The sequence below is a fragment of the Spodoptera frugiperda genome, chromosome 26 (genome assembly GCF_023101765.2).
Source record: "Spodoptera frugiperda isolate SF20-4 chromosome 26, AGI-APGP_CSIRO_Sfru_2.0, whole genome shotgun sequence".
NCBI classification, from domain to species: Eukaryota; Metazoa; Arthropoda; class Insecta; order Lepidoptera; family Noctuidae; genus Spodoptera; species Spodoptera frugiperda.
In genome coordinates this window covers 12,116,028-12,128,253 of record NC_064237.1, presented here as the reverse complement: position 1 = coordinate 12,128,253, position 12,226 = coordinate 12,116,028, and the positions used below count along the sequence as shown (strand labels likewise).

General features: G+C 35.7%; 2 protein-coding genes across 2 annotated transcripts; both read left to right on the top strand.

Moving 5' to 3' along the window:
- Positions 1 to 85: 85 nt before the first annotated feature.
- On the top strand, positions 86 to 3,267 carry LOC118264204 (zinc finger protein 99-like). Its single transcript, XM_035576640.2, has 4 exons — positions 86 to 308; positions 840 to 968; positions 1,277 to 1,398; positions 1,711 to 3,267. The coding sequence occupies exons 1-4, from the start codon at positions 300 to 302 to the stop codon at positions 2,687 to 2,689; spliced, it is 1,239 nt and encodes a 412-aa protein (XP_035432533.2). The 5' UTR covers positions 86 to 299; the 3' UTR covers positions 2,690 to 3,267.
- Positions 3,268 to 7,292: 4,025 nt separating this feature from the next.
- Positions 7,293 to 11,372, top strand: LOC118264498 (transcription factor Adf-1). Its single transcript, XM_035577020.2, has 3 exons — positions 7,293 to 8,057; positions 8,529 to 8,667; positions 8,963 to 11,372. Exons 1-3 carry the CDS (start codon positions 7,925 to 7,927, stop codon positions 9,345 to 9,347), a joined length of 657 nt encoding a protein of 218 aa, XP_035432913.1. The 5' UTR covers positions 7,293 to 7,924; the 3' UTR covers positions 9,348 to 11,372.
- Positions 11,373 to 12,226: the final 854 nt, after the last annotated feature.

The following is a 12,226-nucleotide window of genomic DNA, read 5'->3' as shown; positions in this document are numbered from 1 at the left end:
GTGTGTTGTATTGTTATGTACGAATTAGATTTTTTGAATTTTTCGCAAACAGACCGCTAGAAAATTGAATATAAGCATCTATTAGATTTGCTTTAATTAATGAGTGTAATAAATATTATCCACATCAGATAATATCAATTTCTATCTTCACTAGTTCAATAAAATTGTAGATAATATTATAGTTAAATAATATTATCCTGACTTCAAGATGTTTCTGTGTTATCCAGTGGTAATGTTATGTTTTAATCAATTTAGACTATTCAAGATTATTAAGGCTTAACTTCTAGTTCCCGACAAATATGAAATTGGTGAGTGTTAATTCATAATTGCTTCGAATTTGCTGGATTAGTAGTATCATCTCTTCGGTTAATTATTATTTATTTTAGTATGATTAATTAGAAGGAGCTTATCTTTTTTATGGTATAAGCTGGTTAAAGAGCAGATGGATCAGCCAAATGGCAAGCAATCGCCGCCACCCATATACACCCGAAACACCCTAGGCGCCATAAATGCGTTGCCGGCTTTTTGGGGGCTAAGAATTTAAGGCTTGTTGGGGAAACCGGGATTTTGAAAATTGGGAAGTGAAAATCGAGAAGCTAACTGGGCCTCCGAAAACCTCACTCACACAAACAAAGCAAGTGTTATTTCACATTGGTTTTAGTTATGTGGTATTACTCCAATGGAGCCGGCCTATTCGTGCCGAAGTATAGCTATCCCACACTTAAAGATGGACTATGTCAAAATTAATACTAATAGACCTAGACCACTGTCAAACACTGGAATCTTAAAACTATAGGTACAATGTAACTAATTTGTTTGAATGTGTTTATTTATTTTAGGAATTGAAACCAATGATAAAGTTGCAAAAGCTTGCTATTCACATATGTGACAAGTGTAAGGAAGTATTCAGGAACCCTAGTGATCTTGAGGAACATGCCTGTCATTATGATAAACGGTTTTATGAACATGTAAGTGATTATACAATACTGACTTCTGTACGCTGCTTCACACGTGTATAAAAATAGTTTAGACCGTAATCTAGTCCTGTTCCAAATTTCATTCCGATCCCTTCAACCATTTTGATATCAAGAAGTAACAAACAAACATGTAAATTGTCGTATATAAAAAAAAAAAGAAATTTCTACAATAACATTCTGCACTCACTTCATACCACTTCATACCTGATTCTATTGTTATTATAGTCAAATTACTTTATAAGCCACATAAAGTGTAATTTAATATACTTTTAATCAGAGACTATGTAATATTATTTCAGGTTGCTAGTGCCTATGTTTCCGTGGAGAGGATGCCAATACATAGATGTGACAGATGTGATCAAAATTTCAAGACAAATACAGAATATTTGCTTCACAAATTCAAACATGTACAGGCAAATGTGTAAGTAGAATTTTGTTAATTTATTAGTGACACCTAACACAACAAGCAAGAAGTCATGTCAAGTTATGATAGGTAACTTTTAGTTAACAGATAGTTTAACATGTTAACCACCACGTCGGTCACCAGATGCTTAGCAGAGGATTCGCCTTCAACAGTTTTTTTCGGTCATTAATGTTTTAAGGATGGTTGGTGAAAAGTGGGACCTGTTATCAGTAAACAAAAAAAGACTTACGAAATTAGGTTCACAACTTGCATTATAATTTACTTATGTATGTACATATTAACTAATAGAATTTTATTGTAAATTTTCAGAAGAAAAAGTAGTCCTCTAGAAAGAAAACCAAATCGTCATATCTTCAAGCCCTATAAATGTCCAGACTGTGATATAAGATTTGCTGCTCAAAGCACCCTTGATCTGCATTCCATTGTTCATAGGCCATACCAACATGTATGCTATTGCGGCGTCGGGTACTACAAACAAATAGACTTGAAAGCTCATATAAAACTAGTCCATAGAAATAATAAAGCAATTGAGGAAATAAAATCTGGAAATAATTCCATACCAATGATGGCACAAACCGTAACAGAAACTCCTAAGGCAAAGAAACCATTAAAATCAGTTTTAGTAAAAAAGAAAAAGAACTTCAAAAACAATGTTGAAATAAAGTCTCCGAAAAATGGCAGGATGCCAAAAAAAATTAAATTCATAAAGACAGATGATAATAAATATTATAAATGCCCTATATGCAGTGATTTGTTCAAGTCCAACTTTAGTGTGTCGGTACATTACCGCGTACATTTCAATAACCGCGTACACGCTTGCTTTATGTGCTCAAAGGTAATGAGCACCACGGGCACCCTGAGACTCCACATGAAGGAACACCACAACACACTTAAAATCTGCGTATGTAAGTATTGTTCTAAAACTTACGTCGCTTACGCAAACTTGACGCGGCACGAACGGATACATCTAAAGGACAAGTCTCTCTCTAAATATTACCGGCACAAATGCTCTTACTGCAATAAGCCATTCTCTGATGCAACCACCCTCAGAGCCCATATGATGATACATGGGAACGACCTAAAGAAAAAAGCCTATATCTGTAATAATTGTAAACTTGGTTTTAAATTTAAATGCAATTTGGTAACACACATTGTAAGTGGAGTTTGCGAAAAACCTTACGAATGTGACTATTGTCATATGAAGTTTGTACGTAAGAAGAATGTGAGAAAACACATTTTGAATGTCCACATGAAGACTAAGAATTGGTCAAGAATTAAAGTAAAATGAATACTTGAAAATGTTGTGATAAATGATGATGAAAAGATGTGGGGAATATTTTGCTAGTCACTCAGACATAGTACGGCACAAACATACGTACGGTATAAATAATGTGATGAAGGTACAAAGGTAATTAACTATTCTAGAGGTGGTTCTACCTATATCTACACAAACCTACTTATATCTAAAGAAAAACCATGCCTATATGAAATGCTGCTCATGAATATGAGCCCCTATCGCAGCTTTAATAATTGAAAGCAGCTCAAATAAACCCAATGGCAATAGATCTCAGTTCTCTCAGCGAGCGCCCTCTGTGCCAAGAAAAACTAACGGAATTGCTTATCTGATTAATTGCAATTTATATCACCTCTATTAATTTATATTTATTTATTTGACTGAAATTCAATGTTATATTTTAAAAAATGCATAGAATACTTAGCACCTAAGACATTTTACAGGTATTTATAGTTTTAAGGAGATAGTATAGTAATGTGCTGACCTAAAATTATTTGGATGCACGGTTGATGTGGTGGCTTGGCAACAACGGGTAGTGAGTGGGATTCCCTCACGGAGCAACTCTTTGTGTGACCAACTATATGCGAACTTGTATGTTTGAAATTAAGGAAATACTAGAGTGGGACGTTTCTTTCAAATCAATAATAAAAAAAATGTAGTTAGCACGAATAAGCCGTCTCGACCGTACCGGAGTGATACCAAAGAAAACCGGCGTGAGACAACGCTGGCGTTGTGTTTCGCCGTGTGAATGAGTAGAAGCCCAATTAACCCACCACTTCAGTATATTTTCAATTGCTAACTAGTCAAATTAATTGTATTTTCCATACTATACTGTAATGTATTTATATTTAGCCGCGAACTCGAAAGTGACGTCACACTATTTACTGGATGCGCGCTCATTGGTCGTTCACTGTCAGCTTAGCTAATCAAATAAACCCAATGGCCAATAGATTGCTTCTCAGTTCTATACGAGCGCCCCTGGATACTATAGTGCGACGAGTTCTGTTTAACTCCCTCTAGAAAAACTCATGGAATTGCTTATCTGATTAATTGCAATTTATATCACCTCTATTCCAACAATTTATATTTATTTATCTTGACGTGAAATTAAACTAGAAAATTTGTGCTTTACGATTTAAAAAATGCATAGAATACTTAGCACCTAAGACATTTTACAGGTATTTATAGTTATAAGGAGATAGTATAAAGAGAAATAATGTGCTGACCTAAAATTATTTTCCTCAGGTGCACGGTTGATTTAATGGCTTGGCAACAACGGGTAGTGAGTTAATCACATTTGGATTCCCTAGTACGGAGGCCAAGATGTTATTTTTATCTTTGTATATGTACTTGCACAACAAATTGTGAATTCTATGATAATACTTAATTTTGGGTCTGGGTGTGTGTATGCGAACTTGTATGTTTGTAAACGCACCCAAGACTTTCTTGCATAAGGAGGAAATAATTTTAGAGTGGGTTCATTCTCTCACGCGTTTCCTTTAGCAAATCAATAATAAAAAAAATGCCGGGCGCGAGAAGTCGTCGTCAGCACGAATAGCCCGTCTCGACTGTGTACCGGAGTGATACCAAAGAAAACCGGCGTGAGACAACGCTGGCGTTGTGTTTCGCCGTGTGAATGACAGCGAGCTGATAAATGTGTCCTAGAAGGGCCAATTAAAAAAGGGCCATTAGGTTACACTTCAGTATATTATCAATTGATAACTAGTCAAATTAATTGTATTTTCCATACTATACTGTAATGTATTAAATTTCGATATTAATCACATTTACCAAAACATGTGATTTAGCCGCGAACTCGAAAGTAACGTCACACTATTTACTGGATGCGCGCTCATTGGTCGTTCACTGTCAGCTTAGCTAATCACGTTACAATATCATAAAATGCGACCAATCAACGCATTGCTTCGAGTTTCTGCTATACAGACTGACTGGTGAGATACCTTCAATATTTGAGGTCGTGATAGTATGCGAACATATATCATGAAATAAAATAACATAAAAATGAAATATTAAATAACTTCTTAGTAAACTTCGTACACAGTACACCGAGAGTCCAATATTTATTTATTTAACTGCGGAATACTTGGACACCGCGCGGACGCACGGGTCGAGTACCGAGTACCCTCTATAAGCATTGAACGTATTTCACCAGTCACATGGTATAGGGTTGTAATTTCGGCAGTATTACCAAGATAAAAAAAGAGTTGCCATATTTTTACTAGTTCCTATTTTCATTTTCATTTAAGTAGTAAAATTGAATCGTTTTAGTTGCGAGTAGGAAATTGGGTATTTAATTTATTATTTATTAATTACTAGATTTATAAATACAGTATTAATGCTTTAGTTAGGTTACGTTATTATTTTTGAAAATAATATGACTGATATTATTAAGAAAGAGTTACCAGTTACCTTATTAGTTTGTAAGGGTGTTGTTTTTTATTATTTATTGTATTTTGATCAAAAAATATATTTGTGTCCTACAATGGCTTATTGTTTTTATATACCACCTGATACTGTTTCCGTCTGACCGTTTTGATGGTCTAGTGGCCGCAAGCACAAGCGCCAGCTAAAGTTTATTGGGTTTGATTCCCAGGTTGATAGTCTCCGGAGCTGCGGACTACCTAGCAGGTTTACCGGGGCTCCGGCTCGAAAAGCAGGAGAAGGAACGGGGTGGTTTTTAGTCAGTAAGAGTCTGACACTCCCTCTCGCCTCGCCCAAGGCGGGAGAAGTTATTGGATGATTTTCCTCACTCAAAAAAAAAGGTTGATAGTCTGGTTAACAGTGGCCAATCCGGGCTCCTGATGATGACACACACATTACATCTGGCACATTAGGTACATAAGGCGTGTATCTAGACCGATAAATAAAATTGAAGTGATAGTAATATAGAAATACAAATGATAAAATTATGCTAAAATAACATTTTAAATGTTTTGGTCTGTTTGTTTGTTCTGGCTAATCTCTGAAATGGCTGGACCGATTTTAACGGGACTTTTAATAGCTTCACCATTCACTAGAAGACTGACCGACAGACAGACATTTTGTTTTTTTTTTAATATTGTAAGTGTAATTTGCTTTGACGTTCAAAAGTGCCTTCTCGGTCTATTTGAAATAAATAACTTTGACTTTGGCAGATAGCTGATGTGCTAAGAAGTAACTTAAGCTAGGTAGGTACTTTTGTTTTAGAAAAAAATCCATATTCGGCGAACGATGTCGCGGGCAACATATCATAGGTAGGTACCTAGTTCATAATATTATGTTATAGTAAGCAATTAGTCATTTCCATGCGACCTATGCATGAACACATCGTCATCAGAAACTTGATGTTTGTTGTTTCCCTATAGATAAGCGAACTAATAATAATGAATTTCAGTACCTACACATGTTTATTATACAGCTATAGTTAGGTACAGTGGCCAGTAGGAAGGTCAACCTAGTACCTATATATAGGTATTACTTTCTATCAAACTGTATTAGATTTTCAACTTTATTGTTTTAGTACAAAAAGTTGAAAATTCATAAAAAATTAAAAGTCATCAGAAACTTGATGTTTGTTGTTTCCCTATAGATAAGCGAACATTAATAATAATGAATTTCAGTACCTACACATGTTTATTACACAGCTATAGTATACACAGTGGGCTGTAGGAAGGTCAACCTAGTATCTATCTATAGGTATTACTTTCTATCAAATTTTATTACATTTTCAACTTTATTGTTTTGACACAAAAAGTTAAAAATTCATTGAAAGAAGGACGGAGTGGGTAGTTTGACTAGCTGGCTTCGTGTGTAATGTTTTCATCGTGAACTTCGAATCGACTGCGACGTTTTCACTGAGTTCTCTATGGCTCTCTCTCTCTCTATCTATCTCTATCTATCTATCTATCTCTATCTCTCTCTATTTCTCTATCTCTATGTCATGTCGTCAATCCACTATGAGAGTCCACCTGGACCACAGAGCCTCCTTTAAAAAAGTGACGTGTTATAATCTCCATGCTTGATTGCTTGACAACCGGTTTGGAAATCACAGTTTAACTGCCGTACTCAGAGACATTTAATGATTACCTACTTAAACTATTACTTAGTAACGATTTTGTATCGAAAACAATTACTAAGGACTGGATTAAGTAACCATTAAATAACTCTGAGTACGGCGGTAAGAGAATCAGGTTCGTCAGAGAACGCTTCTAGTTCCCCTTACCAGGTTTGCGGTCTCTGTTAAATATGTAGAATGTAGATACCTAGAGAAAAACTTGAATAGGTAGTATCTATACATAATACAATTAAAGCAAAACTTGAATAGGTAGTATCTATACATAATACAGTAGAATAAATTCGTTTTCATGAAGTAAAATTGAAAGTTTACTTGATGCCTACCTGCCTATGTAGTTAGGAGCATACGAAAGTTACGAACCACTAAAACTTAGTCAAGAAACTTAGGTATCCTCCTATTACTTACAAAAAATCTAGATGTGATAGACAGTTTCATCAAGGATTACTACCTCTGTATAGCATTTTCTATGAAAAACAAATGTGATAGTTAAAAAAGCTTTTTGTAAACTAAGTAGATACTTACCTAGTACAATTTTGTCACCTAAAACATTAGCAGACTCGGATCGTCTTTCTTAAATGCCAGATAAATCTACGTCCATCGTTTTTTACCATCGAGTTTAATTATGACGTGAGTAAATGTAATGTAACACCTACAAAGTTATCCCCATTCACTTGTTTCCTAATCAGCAAAATCAATAAGTTGAAGTTTGTAGGGGCGGCCGCCGCAGCGCGCCGCATCGGCCGCGCCGCTCGATACGCGCGGCGCGCGCGTACCGTGCGTCACCTTGCCCGGCCTTCACATCCCAGCCACCCCAATTCCCCATCAGTCCGTCATCGTGTATCATTGAAAAACACCGCCCCTATAATTGCAAACTTATTAAAAAAAGTGATCGTGTATCAAAGTGATTTACAAACGAAAACAACTCGTGTTGACGTGGACCAAATGTTTACAACGAAATAGTGAATTAGTTAATATACTTACGACGTAATATTCTAGTAAATATTTGATTATTTAATATCAATAGGTAATTAGGGTACCTACTGACAAAGTTACAATAAAAAAATAAGTAAATCTTCCGGCAAATAACCTCTGTAGATTACCTTTGTGTACAAGTGAACTGTTGTAGACAGAGTGTATAGTAGAATACAAACATAATGAATGAGATAGATTTAATCAAAGAAGTAGAAAAGCGACCAATTTTGTACGACAAGTCTGTGAGTGGTTTTAATAAAACTAAGCTTAGAGACGACGCATGGAAGGAGGTACAACAATCGCTACATGTTTCTGGTAAGTTATAATGTACTTAGTTTAAGAGGTACATTTAAATATCACCTAAATTACTTAAGGAACTTTTGATCGTATTCGCTCAAGGAAATATAAGTAGAGTTACTTACATGTAGGTACCTACAGATAAAAGTGCAACCACAAAGTTAGTGCAAGCACATAATACACTTTCGTATTAAACAAAACATATTACCGATGTGCCTAAGTAATATTATGTAGTAAATAATATCTACCTATAAGAAAATTTTGCAAAAAATAATTTTATACCTACTGCATATACAAATATTTCCTTTTGTAGACGCACAGACTATAGACACCAACATAGGTAGATAGCTAAGTCACCTACCACCCTAAACTGTCAAAACATTTTGATCGAATTTCAACTCTATTACAAAGCGATTAAGTTTAAAATCAAAAAGTTGATCAGCAGCTGTTGTGTGTCTACAGCTGATGTTTCATTGTTTTGTTCCTCAGAATCGGAGTGTAAGAAGCGATGGAGGTCCCTGCGCGATTCGTTCATAAAACTCCAGAGGACCCACGGAGGTCGCACGAGGTGGCCTTACCACCAGGCCATGAGGTTCCTGCTGCCGCACATAGAAACTAAGGACAATGGGTAAATATCCTCCTTTAACTATCTATTTATATTTACATACAATATTAAAAAAGAAAGAAAATGTAACAAAAATCATTAGAATAAGTGTTATCCTTATGAAGCATGGGGTCATTGTATGGGTTCGATTGCCATGTGAATTTGTGATTAGTATTCAAATCTTTGTATTACAAAATAGGCTATGCAGTGAATGGCTAGTGGGTAGGGATACTTGTATCTAAACGTAAACATTACACGGGAGAAAATTGTAAAGTGGAAAAATATTTTTTTAACCAAGTTTATAATTTCTCATCCACAGAGCAATTCACAAAAAGGAGCCTGAGGACTCGGACGGCGAAGAGGAAATGCGGCAGCGTGCCATCCAATGCTTACCAGACCTGTCGTACAGCCAGGACAACAAATACGATGACGATGATGAGGAAGACTCCCAACCTTCGCCTAAGAAGGCTCGCCAGAACTCCACGGACGAAGAAGCAACATCTTGCTCCTGCAACAATAGAACAGACCCTGACGAGTTATTCCTCATCAGTTGTGCCCCCACCCTTAAACGGCTGAATGCTAAACAGAACGCGCTAGCCCGACTCAAAATCCAACAAGTTTTGTTGGAAGCAGAATTCGGTTCGCAAATGGAACTCCCGTACGTGACGCCGGCGAGTGATTGTGACTTCGACGCGGTTGAATAAGGCTGAATAGTGAATGTACCAGCAGAGCCTAGTACTAGTTTGTTTTATCTCGAAACGTTGCGTTTAGCCCTCTGATTGGTTGGTTTATTGGAATAAGGATGATAACGGGGTATGAAAATGAAAAATCTATAGTCCGTCAGTTAGATAATTAAAAAATATTAGACATGTATTTTTTTTATTTTGTTGTATATACTTAACAACATTTAGATAAAACTAATCAAAGTTTAGAAGAGGGAGTAAATACGTCATTTCTACCTATAGTATAAAGTGAGTATAGAATAGATGACGTCAAGCGATATTTCAAATCTATATGTATAACTCCGAAAGTATTTGTTTCCTGACTTTCAAACCTTCAAGAAGAGCATACTCCTTTTTAAACGGCCGGCAACGCACCTGTGACTCCTCTAGTGTTGCGGGACTGCGGGTGTCCATGGGCGGCGCTGATCGCTTACCATCAGGTGACTCGTTTGCTCGTTTGCCACCTATTCCATAAACATGAAACATACTCGTACTAGGCCCTCAGACACCTACATAGCACATTATAGATTTTATCAAAATATTTTACACGAACTTAGGAAGATTTACAACGTAAGTTTTAAATGGCTTTTTGTTCTCAAGAGGTAACTTAATAGTGATTATACAGAGTCTAATATTATATTATTCTTAAATAAAGTTTTATTGCTATATGCTATCCTAGTCATTTTTAGATCTTAGTGCTGTACTAAGAGACATTTAATGATTACTTAAATCATTCCTTAATAACGATTTTGTACCGAAAACAATTGCTAAGGACTAGTTTAAGTAATCATTAAATGTTGCGGAGTATGGCATTTAGTTATTTTATTAAGTTTAGGTACTTTAATGTGCTCGAAATATTATAACAACAAGACGTTTTAATTTTTTTTTCTGCATTATATTTAAGTACTTTAATTGTGTCGAATTTTATGTAAGTAGTAGACGTTTACGGAACGCTTCCAAACGCTAAAAACGAGTTCTTTTTCCCAAAAAATAAGGATTAAAATTTTTATTTTATATTATAATAGTTGTAATCAACTGCTTAAGGCGGAGATTGCATGAATAACACTAAAACAAAAACGATTAAATATAAAAACAATAAATTTGTGTAGCGTATTTTGGGAGCGTTCCGTTTACTTACTACAATTTATTATAAAACCTACGAGCTTTAATGCACACTCCAGCATTTATGTTTTTAATATTTATGTAAACAATAACAATACATATTTTAAGATCTCGATTCAGATGTGTTCATTGCTTCTAACCTGTAAGAAAGGAGCGTCGCTCCGTATTAAAAAAGCGAATAACATACAGACAGACATTATGCATGCGCAGACCGATGGGACTGCATAGTAGTGGCGCACTGTATAGGCCTGCACACGAAAGCCAGTGCCTAAATTTCTTTCATTGTTTTGTTTTTTATTGTTATTATTACATTACTAACATAGGCTAAGAACATTGTTACTAACAAATTATGGAAGCAATTCTGAAATAAAATTTGATTTGATTTGATTTGATTTGATTTGATTATGTAACTAGTTTAATCGTTGTTTAACCCTAGTTTAACCCTAGTTTAATCCTTCATTGAAGAAATCAAAGAGATTCAAACAGGATTCACCTAGTTTTGTAGTTTAATCGTATCTATATTTACACACTATTATCAATGTGTTGTTATTTTAAAGGACAGCTATTTCTAAAACTATTTAAAAGTAACAAATAAAACCTTTTGGTTTAATATACTATTAATTTATTTTGTATTAGCTTTTGCAAGCAGCTTCGTCCGCGTTCCCATGAGACAAAAAGTACCTTATCCGTATCACCCAAGTCATTTCATACCAAATTTCATCAAAATCCGTTCAGTAGTTTCAGCGTGATTGATGGACAAACATCCAAATAAACAAACTGGCACATTTATAATATTAGTGTGATTATAATACGATAAAAACTTAATGTTTTTAAAATCGAATCGACTTTAAATATAATTTCTTAAATAAATCTTTTAACATTATATATCCTAAAGTCTATCATTCCACTAGATAATCCCGGCATAATTACAGTAAAAGAGTACCTTTACTGCCAGATTGATGCTTCAGGGCTCCCTTAAGTGTGGGAGAGCCATGCTTCGGCACGAATGGGCTGGCTCGATCGGAGTGATATCGGCCTCACAGAAAACCGACGTGAAACAACGCTTGCGTTGTGTTTCGTTGTGCGAGTGAGGTTACCGGAGGCCCAATTCCCCCTTCCCAATCTTCCCAATCCCCGATTCCAGAATAACACAACCTTTAAATTTCTAACCCCCAAAAAGCCAGCAACGCACTTGTAACGCCTCTGGTGTTTCAAGTGTCCATGGGCGGCGACGATTGCTTACCATCAGGTGCGCCGTTGTCGTTTGCTCGTTTACCGGCTTCATAAAAAAGGGCTTAAAAAGTTACGTTGTTGATCCAACCCGTTCCGCAAAGAGGTTGATTCACTTTAACCTATTACGCTGTCGGTTCCACAAGAGGTTAATGATAAAAAAAGATATGCACCTCTGCCTGACCCTTCGGGAATAAAAGGCGTGACGGTAACAATTGAGAAAAGCTGTACTACTTTCGAGTCTCAGAGGGACTCTTCATCATGAGCAGCGTGCGCAGACGCGGTGACGTCGCGCAGCCTACGCGCAGTCAGTAACAACAAACAGTATAGGTTCTAATAATTAGACTGTTTCTGACAAAGGCAAAGATAATTATGTATTTGTAGTATTAACCAATGCACCTGTAGGCAATGTGCTTATTAATAATCGACAAATAATGTAAATATTTTTCAATTTGTTTGTAGGTCAGTAAAAATGTATAATTAAACATTCCATTACATGCATAAAATGT